This window comes from Motacilla alba, chromosome 1 (assembly GCF_015832195.1).
Source record: "Motacilla alba alba isolate MOTALB_02 chromosome 1, Motacilla_alba_V1.0_pri, whole genome shotgun sequence".
Taxonomy (NCBI): domain Eukaryota; kingdom Metazoa; phylum Chordata; class Aves; order Passeriformes; family Motacillidae; genus Motacilla; species Motacilla alba.
In genome coordinates this window covers 7,382,034-7,402,755 of record NC_052016.1, presented here as the reverse complement: position 1 = coordinate 7,402,755, position 20,722 = coordinate 7,382,034, and the positions used below count along the sequence as shown (strand labels likewise).

At 62.6% G+C, this 20,722-nt stretch overlaps 2 protein-coding genes across 10 annotated transcripts in view; both read right to left on the bottom strand.

The window, feature by feature from the left end:
• The window catches only part of BCOR (BCL6 corepressor), an 82,046-nt gene that overhangs the window by 52,303 nt on the left and 9,021 nt on the right, over window positions 1–20,722 (bottom strand). For 5 of the 9 annotated variants that reach the window (XM_038129026.1, XM_038129114.1, XM_038129122.1 and 2 more), the window contains exon 1: window positions 5,709–6,310. The exons of 1 other annotated variant lie outside the window; for it this stretch is intronic. The gene's annotated coding sequence lies outside the window, so the exon portion shown is untranslated. 3 more of the 9 variants (XM_038129036.1, XM_038129075.1, XM_038129054.1) reach the window with 3 other exon arrangements.
• LOC119698017 (translation initiation factor IF-2-like) lies at window positions 14,198–19,628 on the bottom strand. The gene is made up of 4 exons (XM_038129467.1): window positions 19,598–19,628; window positions 18,348–19,447; window positions 15,518–16,895; window positions 14,198–15,254 (listed from the first exon to the last, which is right to left on the bottom strand). The coding sequence occupies exons 1-3, from the start codon at window positions 19,626–19,628 to the stop codon at window positions 16,860–16,862; spliced, it is 1,167 nt and encodes a 388-aa protein (XP_037985395.1). The 3' UTR covers window positions 14,198–15,254; window positions 15,518–16,859.

Sequence of the window (20,722 nt, the reverse complement as noted above, 5' to 3'; positions counted from 1 at the left end):
TTAGTTTAATTTAGCTTCCGGTCTTTAATTTTAGCAGGTCTTCTTTTTGCATGCAAATCAATATGGCAATTACCATCTAAAAGCTCACCCAGCCCTAGGTCAATGTAAATTGATCATTGTCCGCCTTCTACAAAATAACACCGGGAGTCTGTGGTGCATAATGAGATTATACTGGAAACTGTCTTTCAGATCACAAATTATATTTCATGCTGTCAGGATCTTCTCCAAGCGAACTTCCTTGCATGTCTAATCACATGGCACCGATTCTATCAGCTCATGAGGTAGTTTTGGGGTGCTAACAGTGAAGGAAGAGTCCCAAATAATTCAGACAACAATTTTGGAAAACAGGCAGGCAGGTACAGAGGGATGCTCTCACTCGCTAACTTTTCCAGCAGTGGAAGAGAGGAGGGGAAAAAAATCTCCCCTCAGCCAAGAACTGCTGTCCAGCAAACAAGGAAAAATGAATTCCCTGCTGGAAAGCAGCAGAACTTTCCTAAAGCCACATTTGCAAGGAGTTCTTGGCCTCCTCCTTTCCGTCCCCACCTCATTCGGCCGGAGCGCTGGCATCCTGCTCCGGAGAAACCCGAGGAAGGATGCGCTCTCCTGGCACAGACCGCCCTGCCCGCCGCACCCGGGGACCTGAACGGGTCAGGTCGGAGGGAAAGGTCGCTCCGGAGCAGCGACTGCTGTAAGCCGGTTCCCTGAAAGGCCAGAGGATTAACGGGATCTGCTCACAGCCAGGGGAACTCCCCCTGCCTGCAGCCCGGGCCTCCGCGTTCCCTCCGGCACGCACACGCGATGCAGCCAGCGAGCGCTGCTCGGCGTATTCCAAAGGGTAAGCCCGGCTCTCCGTGCCACTCTTCAGGTTATTACAAACCAAGAAAGAGGGGAGCGGGCCCGTTCTAGCCATCAATTACTTCTAAAGCAACACCAGCCTAAGGAGGAAGTATTAAACTTGGCTTCATGCTGCTTTAAGTCCACACTAAAATGTGATGTATTGCAGTGTTCGGGGGGAAGACAGCGCATCGCACATCACCTGCGCAACCCAACTATGCTGCAGGGTCCCAGCAAGAGCACAGACCTCTGTCGAGACATGCAGAAATCGGAGATCACTTGCCCTCCACACTAAGCACCGATTTACTCCAAGCCATATTTAATCTGAGGGCAACGTGGCTGCTTAGCTACGACCTGAACTGCAGCAGGCCCTCTCCCTGTCTTTGCAGGGGCCACTCATTGGTCAAAGTTGAGAGACCTCGAAAATGACAGCCACACATTGCCGAAACTACTTTGGTATGTACAGCACTCATTATTTTGGGCCGTGGTGACCTGGGTCCATTTTCTCCACAAATGGAGACGCGAAAATGTATCAACAACTTTGTGCACTCTCGCAGCTGCACACATCCAGAAAGTTTGCTTGCATGAACTGTACAGGCACCCCTGCAGCTCAGTCACTGTTAGGGGACCTCGGCTTCCTCATCAGTCTTCAAAAAAGTGTATTATGATGGGGTGAAGGAAGAGGAGGAATGAGGGATGACAATTTTTGAACTGCCTGAGAAGCTGCAGCTCTTGGCACATTCTGGTAAAGGCAAATACAGTGTGTGACACGGAGTCTGGATTGTCCACCAGCACAGGAATAAAGCCAAGGCACCAGTATTGTTTCAAGACCCAGTCCATATTTGGGCATTCAGCTCACACATCCCAAGTATTGCTTTAAATATTAGAGACATTCGCCAATGTGGTTCATAATGCACTCAAATGGGAGAAGTCATTTCTGTTCGCTCTCAGATTACTGCCTTGGTCTGGATGGTGGGGTTTTTTTTTTGTGGGGGGAGAAGAGAGGGAAACCCTGCTGAGTCTGTTTGCACTGGTCTCTATTAGATATGCAACAAATCTGCCATTTCCGGCGCTGCTTCTATCTAATTAGAGATGTATTTAGATGTGACGTGTAAATAAGCGCTGAGCTGCCTGCTGCCCTGGCTGCGTGGACTGCTCGGGAGCATTTCCAATAAGGCTGTAGCGCCCGGAACCAGGGCTCAGACAAAGAGGGATGGGAATGGTCTGCGCTGCAGGCGAATCCAACAAAACCAGCTTTTATCTATCGCTCTAAAGCCTTAACTGCTTTTAATCTGTACCGCCCAGGCTTGCACGCCAGGATCGCATCTCATCCACCGAGGACGTCTCAAGCACAAAAGGAAGCACACACGCACGGAGGAGCTGCAAACAACCCCCGACCCACCCGAGCTGCCACGCAGACCCCGCTCTCCACCTGCCCGTGCGTTCCACGAGGTGCGCTCGCTCCCGCGGGCTTCCGAACAGCCCGAGGCAGGTACGGCCGGCTCCTGCCTGCACAGACACGAGCCGAGGGCTGCCCCACGCTGTGAGCACAGATGTGCGGCCCCGCGGGGCGAAGGGCGCCGAGCCGCCGGGGGGGAAGCTGACGGAACCTGAAGGCGGCCACGGGAACTCGTCGCCCCGCGGGCCGGGAAGCTCCATCTCGGGATTTCCAGCGCGGCCCGCGGGAAGAGGAGGGGCACGGCAGGGCCGCGAGGGGCGGAGAGCCCCGGGGACACCCCGACACCCCCGAGCCCGAGGGGCTGCGGCGGCCCTGCGGCTGCCTGACTCCGGCTCCAAGCGCTCCTCGGAGTTTCCAGAGAGGAAACTCCTGGGAACGGAATCATCTGGCACTCGCCTCGTGAACTCTTTTCCTGTTGTGGGAAACATCTCGTATAAAGCCATTAGATGGACGGGGCAGCGCCGGGGCCCGGAGGCGCGCTACCCTGTCCCCCCCCTGCTCCGACATCATCCCTGCGATCGCTGCTGCGCTGCCGCATCTCTCCAGGCCGGGATAGCCAGCCCCGATCCCCTCTGGCGTGAAGGGTTAACAACCACCACCACCACCACAAAAAAAAAAAAAAAAAAAAAAAAAAAAAAAGGAAGGAAGAAAAGAGGGAGGAAAAAAAAGAAAAAATATCGCGGTGACCTTTTCCGTCTCCCCCACTCTCCCTTTCAGGCTCCGGTTCCTGAGCTCGCAGGGAGCCTGAGCGGCTGTCTAGACCGATCTATCACAGACGGACAAACAATACCAGGAGAAGCCCCTGCCCGGTCCCTCAGCCTCCGCCACTCACCTTAGAAATGGCGAAGAACAGAAAAGTGACCGCGATACAATCCTCCCCGGTATATTTATAGCCTTCCACACAGCCCACCTTCATGCCTGACAAATGAGATTTTGTCTGCTCTCTCAACGTACGCTCCAATAAACACACACTTTTTTTTCCTTTTTTTTTTTTTTTTTTTTTTTTTTGTGTGTGTGTCTGTTTGTTTTTGGTAACATTCCGGGCTCGTCCCTCCGATCTCGGGGCGGGCGAGGGCCCACCACGCCCGTGCGTGACGGCAGGTTTGATACCGGGGGCAGGAGGGACTGGGGGGAGCAGTAGGGGTCCCGGTCACTCGTCCACATGCAACCTCCCATCCTGGAAGCTTCAATATCCGTATTCATCACGCCCCTTCGCACCGGCCCCCCTCACCCGAAGTACTCCCTGGGCCCTGCCAGCCTTCCAGGTTGCGTATTAAAGAGGTATACGGGGCGAGGAGCCGGAGGTCCAACGCTGCAAAAGGCTGGGGAATAACTAATGAGCTGTGCAGCCCATTGATCCGGTGCATACTTCCTAATTAACTCTGAGTCACCTATTTGTGACAGCAATTCAAAGAACTGCACCAGGGATAAACTGCAACCCCGGCGCGCGAAGGCAACCCGGCGGGGGGGGGAGGGGAGGGAAGAGGCGGCGGGAGGGGGGAGCGCTGGGGGAGGAGGAATTTGCTCCTAATCCTCCTAAAAGCAATTAGGGTGAGCGCTGCGCTGGCTACCTCTCGGGGAATGGAAAAAGAAAAAAAAAAAAAAAAAAAACACCCAGCGGCTCCAATAGCAGAACCGAAAGGAAATGAATCGGTGTGTCGCAAGGGCGACAGCACCGGGCTCCAGACAGACAGGCAAGCCTCAGCACCTCGGGGACGAAACTCGGCGAGAGCGGCGGCCGGAGGAAGCGGAACGCCGGTGTCGGCGGGCAGCGGCGCGCACGGGGCTGCGGGAGGAGCGCGGGCGGCGGTGACCCGGGAGCGGCGGAGTCACCGGCGGGGGCTGCGGGCGCTGCCCGGGGCACCCAGACCCCGCACCGCCCGCCCGCTCTCGCCCCCAGCTTTGTTCCCAAGTGGCTCTGGCGGGGCATTGCTCTTCCCGGCCGCCCCCCGCGGTAGGGCCACGGGGAGGGGGCGGGGAAAAAAAAAAAAAGTTAATAGAAACCTTTGGAAAATCCGGGCTTGTCTACGTGGTGCGGGTTGGGCTCCCCCCCGCCCCCCCCCCCCCCCCCCCCCCTTTTAAATGCAAACACGAATACAAAAGCTGCGGGCTCTAAAGAGCAGATGAAAGCAATGAACGGAGTTTCTGGAAAAGATTCATTAGTGGGAATTAATGCTGCGAGGAGCTCCGAGGCGATACCATTAAAGTCAGTCCCCACACTTTGTCAGTTTTACACCGCTCGCTATGGTCGGGCCTTTTTTTTTTTTCTTGTCGGGGTAAATGGGGGAGGTGCTCTTTGCCTTCCCCTCGCCCCCTCTGCGATCGCCAAACCCGGGATCCGACAGACATCGCGGAAATGAGAGGGAGGGAGGAAGGAGGAAGGGGAAAGGAAAAAAAAGAAAAACCAACAAACAAACCACCCAACATACACACATCGAGAAAGAAAGAGGAACGTGAACGCTCCGCAGCCCTCGCCCCCGGACTCGCTCCGCAAACATCAAATGCATGCCTCATATGCTGCGCAGAGCCGCCCCACTTGGCCCTGCCTTCACAAAGCAGCCTCCGCTGCCTCCCCGCCCGGCCGTCCCCTCCGGCCGCCCCATTGATGGCAAGCCCCGAGCCTCCCTCTGGCTCGCTCTCCCAACTCCAAACTACATTTTCGGGCTGACTAAACTTCCGTGTCACGCCGGACCTCACGCCAACACAGCTCCGCGCACGGGAAAGCCCCGGGCCGCCCTGTCCCACGTGCGCCGCGGCGCCCGCCCCACCGGGGCGGAGGGACAGGGGGGAGCAGCGCCTCGGGCTCTCCCGGCGGGGAGAGGGCGGCCGGCAGCGGGCTCTCCCGGCGGAGAGAAGGCGGCCGGCAGCGGGCTCTCCCTGCCGCTCACCTGCCCGCCGCCGCCGGACCGCGCTTTGCTGTGGGCGGGGAGCGCGGAGCCCGGCCCGCCCGGCGCGGGAGCTCTCCCCGCTCCGCGAGCCGGCAGCGCCGCTCCTTGCTCGCCCCGTCCCACGGGAGCCCCCGTAACGCCGCTGCTCCGGCGCCTTCCCAGTCACAAAGTGCGAGACGACGGGAACACCGCCACCACTCCCCACACGGGCGCACCGGAGCCGACGACGCGATCGGGTGCTTCCCCCCGCCTCCGCTGCCCCGAACAGGCATCTTCACAAGCAACTGCCTCCAAACTTCCCCTCCGACACCGCAGCCCCGGCGCCGCTCCGCTAGACCCTCCTGCCCCCGCCGCCGCCTGCCCGCCACTCCCGCCCGAGCCCCGCTGCCCCGCGCCGTAACTTTCTGCCACGCCGCCGCTCTGCCTTCCCCGCGGCCGGCCGAGGAGAGCCCCGCAACCGCCCCGTCACGGCGGGACTCGGCGGCGGCGCTTCCGCACGGGAGCTGTTCGCGGAGCGGAACACTGACCTTCCTGCCGCGCCGCGGGGCTGCGGCGTGCGCGGTCCGAGACGCGGGTCCCCACACCGTCGCCTTGCCCTGCTGCTCTCCCTGAAGGGCAGCCCCGTCGGGGGTGGGAAGAAGAGGCGAGAAAAGTTTCACGATGCGACTCCCCCTCTCCGTGGGTGCGTGTGTCGCGGCTTGCCCCAGCGCGGGCGGGTCGGGGAAGGGGCGCGGAAAGACCAGGGAGCTGCGGGGCGCGGGGAGCGGGAGCGTGGCCGCCCTCTGCGCCGACGGGGCAGGTGCCCGCGGGAAGGGCTTTGCTCCTCGGCTCGACTGGGCTCAGCAGCGGGAGTGGGAGCGGCAGCCCGCGATGCTCATTCCGGCTGCCGGCTCTGGTTTGGCAGCGCCATGTTGCTGGCTTGCTCCGGGCGAAGTTCCTGCGCTGGCGAGCGCGGCGCTCCCCACATCTCGCCCGCGCCGCCGTCTCCCGTGCCCTGGCCGCCGCGGCTTTGTGTGTGTGTGGCTGGGGATTTAATTCTCCTCCTCCTCCTCTTCTCCTCCTCTCTCTCTCTCTTTTTCTTCCTCTCCCCCCCCCCTCCCCTCTTTAGTCCGCCGGGAAAGCCGCTCTTCCTCACCTTGCCGCTGGGAGACCGGGCTCCGTCTGCTGCACGCTGCGCTCCCCTCGCATCCCCCCTCCCTCTCTCCCTCCTCCTCCTCCTCCTCCTCCTCCTCCAGCCGTCGCCTCCCCTCCCTTCCCCTCCCCCCGGGCAGGCGCTGCACCGAGGGAGCCGCCGCCAGCAGCAGCAGCGGCAGCAGCGCCGCCACCGCTTTTTCCCTCAGCAAGTTTCCCCCTCCCCTGGCTGCGTTTCCCTGCTCAGGCAGGGCTCGCCCGGCCGCTCGCCCGCTCCCCCCCCCTTGCCCTGACTAATTGATTTGCCCCCCCTCGCCGCGCCGCCAGCCCCTCGCCTCGCTCGCTCCCCCCGGCTGGCACAGGTCGCTGCCAAGCTGCGGCGCCCCGGGGGGGGACTCCGCGCTCCCGCGCTCCCCGGCAGGCGGGAGGGGAAAGCCGCCCCCCCCCCGCCCCGCCGATACTCCCCTCTCTCGCTACCCAGAAGGCCAGTGGAGAACCGCAATTACCATAAAGCTCCGTTCACTCCGCTCCGCCAAGCTGTCAAAACCCCGGCGGCGGCGGCGCTGCCAGACATCGCTGCGAGCCTCCGCGGCGGGTCGCGCCGCGCTGCCACCCCCCGCCACCCCGCTCGCCCCTGGCCCCTCCGCCGGGCGCCCCCGGCCCCCCCACCCCGCTTCCCCCGTAATCCCAGAGGCGCCTGGAATACCCCACGGCGATGCAACCCGCGCCCACAGTCACACCCGCCGGCTCCGGGTTTCCCCCGTCGCGCAAAGGCATCCCCGCTCCCCCAGGACCTGCCGAGGGCTCGCAGCCGTCGTAACCCCCCGCAGGGGTCACACCGCGAGCGGACCCTTTCGGCCGCAGCCTCTCACGCTCGCCGAGGGGAGTGTGTCGCCCCCCGACGCCGGGGCCCCTCTCTGGGTCCCACCCGCCGCCCCCAACTTCGCGTGGTGCGCGGCTCGGCCGCGCTGATTTCCGCGCTTCCCCCCGGTCCGCTTCTCCGAGCTCTGAATCGGGATGGGAAAAAAAGCCACTCGTTTGTCAACGTCTGCATTGCGGGGGGCGGGGGGGCCGAGGGGGACCTTATTAAAGCGCGTTTTCGCCTGATCCGGCTTTGGCAGCCCTTAACGCGCTTTTTACCCGGTGCGAGCAGTGTAGCAACCCGGGGTGGGGTCACGACTGAAGCGCCGTTTCCCTCGCTGGCATTTCTAGGGGCTGCTTTAAGATTTCTGCCCGGATCGTGGAGCCCTTTAATCTCCGGGTTGGTAGTTATTGGCTGCATCTATTTACTTTGGCAAGGCAACTTTTGGCTCAGCGAGCTCGACTAGTAAATTTCACGTTCATAACGCCCATCCCCGCTGCTACTCCCGGGTTTGCTCCCGCAGAGCCCGCGGCGTGGAAGCTCCCGGGGCGGCCCCGGCCGCAGGGCCAGGCGGGCTCTCGGCCCCACTGCTCCCCCGCACCTCCCGGCGCCTTCCCGGGGAAGCGGGAGTTCTGCCACCTCAGCGCCGCCGGCGCCGCATCGAGCCCTTCTCGCCGCCGCTCCGTGTGGGAGCGACTGCCAGCCAAACGCCAGGCGATTAACGCGGACAGTTTGCCCCAGGGGGGATTTTTAATCGCTTCGTTCAGGACCCCGCGCGAAAAGGCTGAAGAGACGCTATGAGCTGCAAAAGCTTCCCTCACCGAGGGCGCCGGAGCAGCAAGCAGGGCGATGGGAATTCAGCGCCGGAGCAGGACGGCCGGGGCTGCCTGCCTGCTCTGCGCCGCTGCTTATCTCTGAAGGTGGAAAAATGAGAGTTCTCCGAAGTTGTTCCTACTAAAGCTCCCCCCACTCCCAAATCCAGAAGCGTTTAATAGAGAAGATACACTACGTCTGGGAATAAAGGAAGAAAAAAAAAATAAAATGTGGGGGTCACCCAAAGCACGGGAAAAGGACACAGAGTCCAGAGAAAAGCACACACGCCCCACACATACACACACGCAGCCGGGTCATGGCCAGAGGGTTGGCATTTCATGAAACTGCCATCACGGGCTTTGGAGTTTCACTGCGTCTCTTAAAAAAAAACTCGCCCGTCTCAAAGCAGAAGTGAAATATCCACCATCCGAAACCCGAAACGGCAGCCGTACCGCTCAGCTTCCTCGCAGGGGAGCCCTGGAAGCCGCCGAGCGTGGGGAACGGGCAGCGGTCCCACCGTGCTGGCCGACGGGGAGCACTGCCCCGAGTAGCAGCCGGGTTTGATCCTGGTGCGGCGGGCCACGCATCTGAAAAGGCTCCAACACGTTTTTTTAATCTCCAATAACAAGCAGAAGGACACCTGGCCTATTACGCTGTAAAGCTATTTTTTATAAAGATGTTTTAGGGCTAGACATTAAAAGTTATTAGATTGAACACACGTGAGTTACAGACACACAGCTGGAGGGGAGGCCTCTGTTGGATTTTTTTTTTTCCCTTTCCTAGGAAAACCTCATTAAAATTGCTCCTTTCTATATGAAAGCAGAACTAGCGCGTTTCCTGGCGAGGTGGCCGCAGCTTCCCGGCTTCATTGATCTGGGCTTTGTCTCTCCCCATAGGTCTGGATCTGCGGTACCAGCGGCCCGCACTTGCATCACAAAAGTCGCCCGCTTCCCTTCCCCCTGGCCGCGAAGTCAGGATCACAACTGTGTTCCTACAGCGTAGGGCTGGATGCTTGGGGCAGGGGTGGTTGGGTTTTTTTGTTTTTCACTAATGACTTAAAAGTTATCTCGGGGTAAACTTGCCCCGCTTTTATTTTTAACCGTAAACTTTCTTTGTGAACGCAGCTTCCTTCGTGGCGGGGAGGAACAGACCCGCGCTTGTTCGCCTCTGTGCCTTTTTTGTTCCCTGGGTCCCCGAGCTTTGCAGCGGGAGGCTGGCGGCTCCCGGCGAACACATTGGGGCTTCAGTTCGCTCCTCCCGCGGCCTGCCCCGGCCGGCTGCGCGCCCCGCCGCCTTCCCCGGCGCGGCTCCGCCGGGCACCGCCGAGCTAACCCCGGAAAATTCAAAGCATGCTCTTGCCTTGCGGATTACCGGGCGGCCTCCCCCCCTCCCACACGCCCCGGAGGGAGCTGACCCCCGGGTCAGGCCGCTGCACACTGCTCTCTCCCCGGGAGGGGAGGGGGGCTCCGCTCTGTCGCTGCTGTTGCGGGGCGAGGATGCGCTCGCAAAAACGGCTGCTCCGATAATGCTAAGTACTTAACCTCCTCGTAAAGACAAATCCATTGTTAATGGCAGAATAGGCTTCTCGCAGGAGGCTTCCAAGTGGGATGGCTTAATGCCGGCTCTCATTTACCTCCAGCGCCGCCTCTAATTGGAAGCTTCCCCGCGCCCCCGGCCCGCACACCTCAGAAAGTTGAGGGTTAAACCGCAGGAGTGGCGAGGCCGGGCCCCGGCCCCTCCACGGCCCGCTCCCCTGCTCACCAAACTGCAACCGGAGCACGCGAGTCCTTCGGGCACGGGAAATGAGACAGAGGGGAGATGGGCGCTGCGAAGGTAAAATGAATTAATGCGAGCGAGGTGCTCAGACAGCCTGGTGATGAGTGCTAGGAAAAGCCTATAAAATAACAGATCACTGTCCTAAGCTCTGAATTGCCCTGGTTGAGTATGTCTTAAATCAGACCTTTATCATTGGTTATTGTAAGGCTGTTTTTAATGGAAGTGTAGAAATCTGAATAACAAAACAAGACAAGCCTCAATTGGCGTTATACAGGGTCTGCAGCGCTTTCAGACCTGACACGGCGTCAGCATATTATAACACCGCCATGCAAACTCCCCGTGCAATCCAAAGGGTTTTGCATAGCAGAAGTACTATAATTTTACTTCGTAGGTCAGGGCTACTCCGTTGACAGGAGATCCATAATTTTCTTTCCGTCTCCCCAGAGGAGCCCGAAACGCGCTCGGTTCACGGACTAAGCGCCGCTACCTTTCTTACAAAGGCGAATGACAAATCGCTCCGGTTGCGTTTGCTTCGCTCCGCACCCCTTCCCCGCTCCACGAAACAGCGGAGATGCCCGCGGTTCCTGCGGTCCCCTCTCGGCGCCCCGAGGGGACAGCCCGGCAGGGACAGGCAGAAGAACACTCGCACTCTCGGCCTGCCCCCAGCCGGGGAGCTCGGCCTGCCGCGCCGCGGCCGGGGAAGCTCTCGCCGGGCCCGGGCAGAGCTCGGAGCTCGCAGCGCCGAGCCCACCGGGGTTCGATGCGCGGCCCGGGCCCCGGTCCGGGGAAGGGGGGCGGCAGCCCAGCTGCAAGAGGAGGGCAGGCTGGCTGCGAGCTGCCCCCTCCACCTCTCCCACTTGCATACCACGGCCATTTTGTCTGCTCGCGGCGCGCCCGTGTGCGTGTCCCCCGCCCCCGCGCTGTCCCCTCGGGCTGCCGCGGGCGCTGCCCCGGGCGCAGGGGCCGGGCCGGGCCGGGCCGGCGGCGGGGCAGGCGGAGGTGAAAGGCGGGCGGCCCCGGCCGCTCCTGAGAGCGGAGAGATGCAGCCGCTAGGCAAGGCCCTGCAGGGGAGGGGGCGTGCGCCGCACAAGTCTGGAGAGGAGTAAAAATAGCGCCGGCGAGGTTGTCGCTCTCCTCGCCTCCCCCCATCCCGGCGGGGGGCAGCGGTGGGGCTCGGCGGGAGGGCGGCGTGCCGGGCCCAGGGGGCGAACAGGAACGGGAGCCAGACAAAACCCCGGCCCGGCGGAAAGCGACGCGGACGAGGTTGAGCCTTCGCCTTTGAAGGCGATGCGCGGGAGCTGGAGGCTACAACCCCTTTTCGCGGTGGGGGTCCCTGAGCGCCGGGAGGCGCGGGCTGCGGCCCGTCCCCGTCTCTCGGCTGCCTGGGGAGGAGCGGTAGCGAGCGGTGACTTGGCGGAGGAACAGAAGCCACCATGCTCCCGAGTTTAAACATAATACGGCGGCCGGGGGAACCGCCATGGTTTGAAGGTGTGTTTGTGCAGACTACAGCTTGTATGTTAATAATTGGATACAGTCGATGAATCACCTCCGTCCTCCTTCTGGTTTTGTTTTTGTGTTGTGTTTTGTTTCGAAGGGGGTGGGGAGAGAAAGCGAGGAGACGGTGGCTCGGCGCTGAATACCAATTCCGAGCCCGGGTTCATAAACACTGGGGTTATTCACTCCGCCCCAGAGGTGACAGCGGAGGCCTCCGCCGCCCTCCGCGCCCGCGCCCCGCGGCGCGGCCCCCGGGCTCGCCAGCGTGCCGAGCGGGATTTGCGCCCCGGCTGGAAGCCCGGCAGCGGCGGGTAGCTCGTTGGGGTGCATACATATGAAATGAGAGCCTGCAACATCAAAGCAGCAGCAGAGCGAAGGCAGGGAGGGGCTCACGGTGCGTACATGTGTGTACCTTTCCAGAGAAAAGCCCCTAATTTTTAAAATCGGACATCCCCCCCCCCCCGCCCCTTCACTCGCATGGCAGACACGCGGAGAGATTCTTTAGTCCTGTACTTAACACTTCACAGTGTTTTTAGCAATTAAGGCGAGAGGGGGGTGGGTATAAAGATAAGCCACTTTTTCGCCCTGCAAGTGTGAAAGATAAGATAACAGTAAGCTGGGGCAAAACGTCTGCTTACAACCTCCCCCCAGCGATTCTGATCGGTCACCTCTTATCTTAGAAAATGTTCATTTCGAAAACAGCTTCAAAAATCCAAGGAAAAATAAAAGTATTTTCCGTTCAGAAGTGCCATTTAAAAGCTCGTCCTCACTTCATCTCTCTACATCGTCGCTCCCCCGCGCCCCCCCCCCCCCCCGCCATCACGGTCCCCAAACAAGGGCAGCAGCCGCTTCACAGAGCGCCTCTCGGAAGCCAAATCACGCAGGTAATCAGAGGACCGAAACCTGTCAGGCGCCGAGATTAGTGGCTCCCCGCCGCTCCCCGGCCGTGCCCGCTCGCCGTCCCCGTCGCAGGCGGGGGACCCGGCCCCTGGCTGCCCGTAGAGGGGGCAGAGACCTGCGCTAGGCAAAGCCCCGCGCCGGCCCCACGGGCTGAGGCAGAGCGAGAGCCGGGCTGCCTTGCCCAGTTCGTGTCGCCGCAGCACCCCCGACGGCGACACTCCCCCAGCCCGCCTGTCCCCGGCCGAGCTGCAGGACCCGCTGTGGGCGGGCCGTGCTCGGCGTCGAGTCGCTTCTGACTCCGAGCCTCTCGGCCGCCCCCGCGCCCCGCTGCCCGGCGGGCACGGGCGGAGGCCGTGTGCGGGCAGGGTGCCCGGTGCGCACGGCGGTGGCTCTGCCCTCTGCGGCACCGGGCAAGGCCCCGCCGCGCCCGCCCCGAGGCCCGCGGGCAGGATGCGGGCGCTGCTCCGCCCCGGCCCGGCGCGCCTGCCACGGCCACGGCCGGGCTTACGCGCTGCTTCCCAGCCCCCGGGGGCCTCCCCCTGGGCTCACAGTTTCCCCCTCCCGTCCTTGAGCCGTCGCCACCTGCGATAAATCGAGATGCCGAGTAGAAAAGGCTTCCTGACCCCTTCCCGAGGGCAAGGAGCGGCAGCGCCGCGTCCTCGCTGCCCTGGGATACCTCCGCGCGGGCCTCCACGCGAGGCAGCGGAGGGTGCGTGCTGTGGGCGTCCCCTTGTCCCCCGGCAAAGACACATCGAGGGCACCGCACGGGAAACGCGATAGCAGCGACCCCGCGCTGCCCCAGCGTGCTCAGGGTTGGAGCGGAGCAGGGGTGGCTCGGCGCAGAGCCAAGACGGTGGGGGGGCTTCCCCAGGCTCGCCACACCCCCGATCTCCTCCTGCCGCCGTTCTCAGAAACCCGTCGGTGCCTGCTCTCGAAGTGAGTGGGTCAGCAGCTGATGACAAGGGGAAAAAAGAGAGCGAGAGAGCGAGCGAGCGAAAAAAAAAAAACTCCCTCCCAAACCCTAGCCTGGCGCGATTACTCATCCCCAGAGTTCCCCTAAGTCAGAGAAACTTGGCGAACTCCCAAGGCCGAGCCGTTAACACGGTCTGAGGCTCCCCGGGCACCTTCCGCCGCCGGGCCGGGGCCGAGGGGCCGGGGCTGAGGGGGCCGGGAGGCCAAGGCCATCGGGGAATGCGCGTCCCCATCCTCGGCGCTGTTCGCGCTCGAGTTATTGTGGAGCGTTTTATCTTCACAGTCACATCGGCAGCTAACGAAGCTCGGCGGCTGCAGCCCACACGACTTTGGTTCTCTGCATTTATCCTTCAATAAAAGCCGATTCCTTTATTAGAAACAGGAGACGTGTCTCCTACCGCCCCTATCAAATCCCAACTGGCAAGGCGCAGCCGACACCTCCCCCTCAGCCCCCCCTGCCCGAGAGGGGCAGGCGGCACCACCCCATGGCCCACGTCCCCTTCCCGCCGGACCCCCCACCGCGAGCATCCCGCACTCCCCCGCCTCAGCTTCCCCCTACGAACAGGGGCAGCGGCACTCGTCCCCTTCCACCGGGGCGGCCAACGCCCCCTCCCCGCGATCCCTCCCGGGCAGGAGCAGCCGAGGCCATCCGGCCCCTCCCGCCCCAAACAGCCCGCGCCGGCACGGGCAGCCGCCACCCCTCCCCTGCCAAATCAATCGCCCCCACCAGGCGCACCCACACGACTTTCGTTCCCCTGCATTTATCGTTCAATAAAAGTCGTTTCCTTTATTAGAAACAGAGGAGACGCTTCTCCCTCCCACCGCCCTCACCTCATGCCCCCTCCGCGGGCGCAGCCGGCGGCCCCCCTACCACGTCGCCCCCCGCCGAGCGCGGACCGCCCCACCCCCCCCCCGCTCCCACCACCACCGCCCCCTAAAAATAACAATAACAGTAATAACAATAATAACAGCCGCCGTCCCCAGCAGTCGCGGCAGTCAGCACCCCCTCCACCGAGCTCGGCCCCCCTCCCCTTTCCTCTCAAATCCCCCATCGCTAGGCGCAGCCAACCGCCCCCCCCGCCCGCCCGCCTTTCCCCAGGCGCAGCCAACGACCCATCAAATCCCCTGGCCAGGCACGGCTCGGCCCCCGCCCGCCTCGCAGCCCCCCCGGGCACCGAGCAGGTCTGCGCGGCGGATGCTTGTGTGCGACTCCGATTGGAGCTGACGCTCCACCGCTACCGGGCGGGGAATGTTTCCCCGGGCGCCGCCGGGAGAGCCGGTGCTCGGAGGATGCCAGCCCGCTCTGCCGTGCCGTGCCCCGCCGTGCTGCGCCGTGCCCCTCCTCCGCGGCGCGGAGCGCCCAGCGGAGATCTCCCCGCTGAGGAGGGGCCGGGAGGGAGCGCACTCTGTATCGCATTAAATTAATCGCTCGGCTCCGGAGGAGGCAGGTGATTCTGCCGAACACAATGAGGGGTTTGAGCGCTGCGGAATAAAGCGCTGTTCATGGGGCCGTGGGCGGCGGTGCCCGGCTCCACCGCGGGATCGCCGGCTCCCGGGCGATCTCGGCGCTGCTCCCCGCCGCCGGCCCCAGTGCGGGGAGCTCCGGCTCGGCGCACCCCACCCTCGCCCTCGGGATGGATAAAGAGAGGGCGTGGGGGGGAAACGAGCAGCCGCCCTGGCAGCGGGGGAGCAGCAGCCCCTGGGGACGGGAAACGGGGGGTAGAGGGGACGGTAGCCAGCTTTCCCCACAACCCCCCCCCCCCCCCAGCCCCCGCTGTGCGTCCCATCGGGGGCGGCCCTTTGCGATGGGGGGGCGAGAATCAGCCTCCCGAGAGGAAGCAGGGGCCGAGTGCCGGGGACCGTGCAGGGCGCCGGGGAGCGCGGGGCCCCTGGGCGGCCTCCGGGCGGACGGTGCGGGGCGGGCGGCGCTGCCAGGGTTCAGGCGGTGGCAGGCGTTGTTTTCCTCGGAGAGCGGAGGAGGAGGAGGAAATCTCCGGGTTTTTAATGAGGGGGTGCAGAAGGGCTGAGCGCTGGGATTACACGGCGCGGAGACAGAGCTGCGGGCTGTGTGTGCGCGTAGGGCTGCTAGTCTCCGCCCGTCTGCCTGCTAATCGCACGTTTTCCGCTGTTAAAAAGAAACCGAGACACTGTGGCCGAGCCCAGCGCTGTCTCTGTGACTGTGACATGAAAAGATGGCGCTCTCTCCCCTCCCCCAGCCTCCCTCTCGGTTTACACTTCCTCCCCAACAGCTTTTGCCTTCCAGTTTTTTAAAGCCCTCTTTGCTCCTTCCTTCCCCCCCTCTCCCCCGGCCGGATACCACCAGCTTCCCAGCCGGTCGGTGGGTCCCTCTGTTGCGACGATTTTTTTTTTTTTCCTTTTTTTCTTTACCTCGCTATTTTCGCCTCTCCCTTTTCTCGGAAACCTCGATCTCTTTATGTCTCGCTCTTTTGTGAACTTCAGCGGCAGTTTGCAGGAGGCGGGGGGGAGGGGGGGAAGGACAAGCGGGGAGAGGGTTATCCCGTCGCTTCTGCCCCCCATCCATGTCGTCCCTCTCCCCAGGGGCAGCGGGGGCAGGAAAGTGAGCCGGATCTCGGTGCGTGGGTGTCGGGGCGGGCAGCAGGGAGGCTCTGGGAGGTGCCTGCCCGCGCCGGCGACCTGGTCGCGCTGCGGTTGACCTGGTCGCCACGGGAGCGCTGGCCGTGGGGGCGAGCCGCGCTGGAGCGATGCAGCGGCAGGCAGCTCCGTCGGGGGAGTTTACCTGTCCAGAAACCCTGCGCGCACCAAGGTGGTCCCGGCTCCCGGAGAGAGCCCACGGAACTGGCCGCGGCCCCGCTCCGAGGCAGGAGGGCTACTCTGCCGCCTTCCACATCAGTTCTTGCGTTCATCACCAGACCGCTCTAAGTGCTAAGTTTTTTTTCCCCTTTTTTTTCTTTTATTTTTTTTCCCTTAAGCCTGCAAATTAAATTCAGCGCCGCTCTCCTATTTTAGTGTCTGTTATGTTAATTGCACTTAGCGCTGGGGCGCTGCTCGCCAGGGATGTATGAAGGCCTCGGAGATTAACCGCAGACTCTTTCTCGGACTTTTCTGAGGCAGCAGCAAGTTCCGAGGGACTAACAGGGAGTCTTCAAGATCCCATGTGCTTTCGGGGCGTGCCGCTGCTGGCCGGCACCTCTAAACTCGGGGCCAGCGACTCTCGGCCGGCAGGTCAGGCTGCCAGCAGCTCCCTGTGCGCCCGCAGATCTATTTGCGTAAGGATTTGCATTGCGGGACGACAGGTATTTTTCCTCCCTGTGGATGGTAAAAATGCAAAATTAGCGTGACTGTTTCCAGGCAGAGAAGCCACGACTACGTGATCTCGCTGAACCTGTCGGTTGTGCTCGCTGGAGCAGCAGGGAAACCGGACACCTTTATCAGTGACCCCCGAAGCCGTTCTCCCGGGCGTTCGCTGCACTTATCGCCATCGAACCCTAGGCAGCCCGCGAGGGCCGTGTCACGGCCCTGTCCTGCCCGGGGATGTCCGTGCGGCTGGCTGTGCCCCGCGGCGTTACCCAGCCACTCCGGGAAGGAGCAGGCATGTGCAGTCTCCCCCGGCATGTCCCTTCTCCGGCGTCTACTTCATCTATTCGTTATCAGGGGACGGCGTGTGGAGTGACTGAGCCTAATAAGTTGTCCACTTGTTCATTTCAGGAGCATTGATTTCTGGTTCCAAGGCACTCTGTTCTAGCTCTGGCTACAGCTGCGGGGCAATTCGCAGCTGGTCCTTCGCCTAGACAAATATCAGCGAGAATGTGAGCGTTATTAGCCACATAAATAAATCATTAACGTGCACACAAATGTTATTTTAGCATAACTTCCAGGGAGAAAATATCCCGACGGAGCAAGGCGGCCAGGCGAGCTGCGTTGGCCCGGCCTCGTCGCGGGCTGCCCGGCAGCGGCGGGCGGGGGTCGGCGCCCCCCCGGCACGGAGAGGCACCGCTCTCCGGCTCCCGATTGAACATTAACAGGGCCGGCCGGCGTGGCACGGCCGCGGGGCCTCGCTTCGCAGACCTTTGTCTGCTCTCCCGAGGCCGGGCGGGGACGCCGGGCGCTTTCCTCCCCAAACGCGACGGCACTAATGAGATTACCGGCCGGCTGGCCGCGGCTGGGGCCGGGGAGCGCCGAGGCGGCGGGCAGAGCCCGGCCCGGCCCGGCCGCTGCGCCTCGTTAGCGCGGAGCCCGGGGCACGAACCACGTTCGCTTCTGGCCTCCCGCGAAGCGCCGCCGGCTCCCCCCGTGCCCCGGCGGCGGCGAGCGGGGAGCGGCAGCCGCCGCCGCCCGGGCCGCGCTCGCCCTGCCCCGCGGAATCCCGCGGGTGCCAGTAAAGCCCTGCCTGGGAGCCCTGCCAAGGCGGTCTCGCTTTGATATTCCGCGCCACGGCCGCTCCTCCGCTTGCTCCTAATCACGCAAATGCGAGCTTGCCCCGGCACTCTCCGTAATAAACACTGAGCGCGTTTCGCTGGGCGCCCAAAGTAAATACTGTATCGGAGAAGCGGGGCTGCGCTGGGAAGCCGAGATCTTCCACTTTTTCGCACTTAGCAACAGACTGAGGCGGCGTGCGCGCCCTCCCCGAGCCAGGCTCGGTGTGATTTACTTTCTGGTTGCAATGCAGATACACACTTGTCAGTTCAAGGGCAGGACAGAAACTGTGCAAGCGGAGTCTTGTGAACGGAAATCTCCCATTTACGAGGTTCTGCTCCAGCACCAAAAGCCACCCTCCAGCACCTTTGTTCTGCATGCAGCTGCTTTTGCACAGACACACGCCCTCCACCCAGCCACATCACCATCCAACCCTTCTTCCCGCGTCTCACTCCTCAGATGGATTCTCAGTATTTTCCCGACTGACCCTGGGGGAGGCGGTGGGGGGGGAGCAAGGGGGAGGGAGCCCGGGAGAGGTTGATGATGAATGACAAGGCAAATGATAAGAGCCGAAGCGACAGCAAAAGCAAACAGAAGTGGTCTCTCGCAGGGCCCAGAACCGTCCGCGGCCACGGGAGTTGTGCCTGTGCCATGAAGGCAGGGTTGGCCTCCGCAGGCAGCCCGGCTTCTCCGGGGCGAGATAAACACATTTCGGTCACATGGCGAGCCTATACGGTGCCATGCTCCTATTTGCCTTCCCCGCTCGCTTTTCGCTTCTCACAATAACATGCCATTCGCCAGCCAGCTCCGAGGCTAACCTCACCTCCCTGGCGCCCGGCCAGCCCGCCCCGGCCCGGCCGTGCAGGGAGAAGCCGCGACTCCCGTGGGGAGGTTGCAGCCCGTCCTGGGGCTGGCAGCAGCCCAAGCCAGAGCTGGAGAAGCGTCCGGCTGCATCCCGGTTTGGGGCTGGAACGGGAGTTGGCTGCACGGGGGCGGGAGCAGGGGCCAGGACTGGCCACATCCCAGGACAGGGCTCAGGAAGAGCGCGGTGTCCCCGCAGGGTGGAGTTTCGCCCGGGGCCCGCAGGTGCGGGGCGTATGCGGGTGGTGCTGACTTCAGGGCGGGGGGAACCCCCGCATCTCCTTCGGGATCGTCCGGGCGTAGAACGGGCTCCCAAGAGAGGCGGGGGGAACGGGGCACCCGCGCGACACGCCAGCTTTGCTGTTTTAAAATGGCTGAAAAGGGTGTCCCCGGGCATCCCCTTCCCGGTAGCAGCAGCGGCGAACCCCGTCGCCCCGAGCACCGCGGGCGCCGGCGGCGGCCCCGCTTGGTTACGGGAACAATGAGCCACCGCGGGCGCGCCCGGTGCCTCCCCGCTGCCGGGGCCGGCCGGGGGCAGCGCCGGGGGCCGGGGGCGCAGGCGGCGGGGGAGGCGTTCGGGGGGAACGGGATGCTGGAGCCGGCCAAGCCCCCCCCCTCCCCGCCCGGAGGAACGAGCGTGCCGTTTAATCCCTTTATCCCCGCTCGCTGGTGGCGGTGCGAGCCGCCGGGCCGGGAGCCACCCGCCAGCCACCGGGGAGGCAGCGTGCTGGCTCGGCGCCGCAGATGTCGCCGGGTGGGAGCAGGGAGCCGATCCCCAGCGGCACCAGCTCCCCAGCGGCAGCAGCCCCCGGGGACCCGGGCACCGCTTGGCCGCGCAGCGGAGGGCTCGCACCCTCCGGAGCCCCCGAGGGTTGCCTGCCGTCGGGCACCGCAGCCGGGCCCCGGCACCCCGCTCGGGGCCCGGCCGCCTCCGTGTCTCGTTCCCGGGGCAGGCCTCTCTTCTGTCCCCGCGGCAGTACGGTCTGCAACCTCCCCTCTGTCCGGAGCTCCCGGGCGAGCGAGGAGCACCCCCGGTGAGGTGCCCAGGTTGCAGCCCCCGTGCTCCGAAATCCGGCAATTATGCAAATGCCCCGGACGCTCTCCCCTTTGATCTGAACTTCCTAGGAATGATCCCTTCTCATTACGGGGCATGAAAATGCCTCTCGGACGTGTAAAGTGAGCTACAGAGCTCCTTTCATTCCCTTTTGTTACCCGCACCGGGCTCGTCTCTCCAGCCCCGCATTCCCCAAGCGCCGGGAAAGAGGACGGAAAGGGGCTCCCGGGGGAGGCGGCGGGACGTGGGAGCAGCCCGGGCCGCCGGTTGTCATGGCGAGGCCAAGCGTCTTCCCAAGTTATGTGCGACTAATGGGTCTGTGCCCCGCTCGGCTCCGGGTTCACCTTTCCCCCCGCTGCTCGGCTCCCCGCCGACCTCCCCGCCCGCGCCCCGGGAGGCAGCGGCGGCCGAGCCGCGGAGCCCCGTCCCTCTGACTCACTGCCTGCATATCAAACGCCGCGGGGTTCGGGGAGCGGGCCGAGGGAGGCGGCTGAGGACTCCCGCCGACGGGAGTGCAGTCCTCGAGCGAGTCTAAACTCCATGTTCTGCTGCGCTCCTTACCACCTCTTGTTTCAGTTTTGATAACTGAGGCTAACGAGGCACTGAATGTATCAGAGGTTTAGAATGTCTACGCAACTGTGGATATGATTTTCAAGACTCCCAGGAGCCACGGCTGGGATTTTCTGTTATCTTATTTTCTCTCGTCTTTCTTTTTTTTTTTCTTTTTTTTTTCCTTTGAAAGGATATTAAGAAAGTTTATGCTGTCTTGAAAACTACTCCTCTGTAAGAAAAACATTCTGACCATTTGCTGGAGGCCATTTTATGAAACCTCAAGGAGGTTAATAGCTTGCATAATTTCAGGAATACCAGGTCTCTCCTTAATACCTTCTTCTCATTCTCTGCCGTTTACTCAGACAAACCGGGAGCTCTGGAGGCCAAGCGCTCCCGTGACAGACAATGGATTCCTACCTGAATCCTCCTATCTGAGGGGCCTGCGCCAGAAAACGGATGGACTTCTTCCCTGCTCTGCTCATACACGGTGCTGAGAGAAAAACTGCAATGTATCTGTGAGACTAAGGGACGCACATGAAAGAGGGCACGGCGTAAGGAGCCCACTCTAAGTATGGAGGCTGCGTTTTTCATTTTGCTGGAATTTGCTGTTTCATCTAGAGAAGCACATCTAGATGTGGCACGAGTGAAATTGTGCTGCTGCAAAACCAAGCTAAGCAAATGGGAGAAGGAGAATTACTTGAACTGTTTCTAAAATGATGTCATGTTTGTTA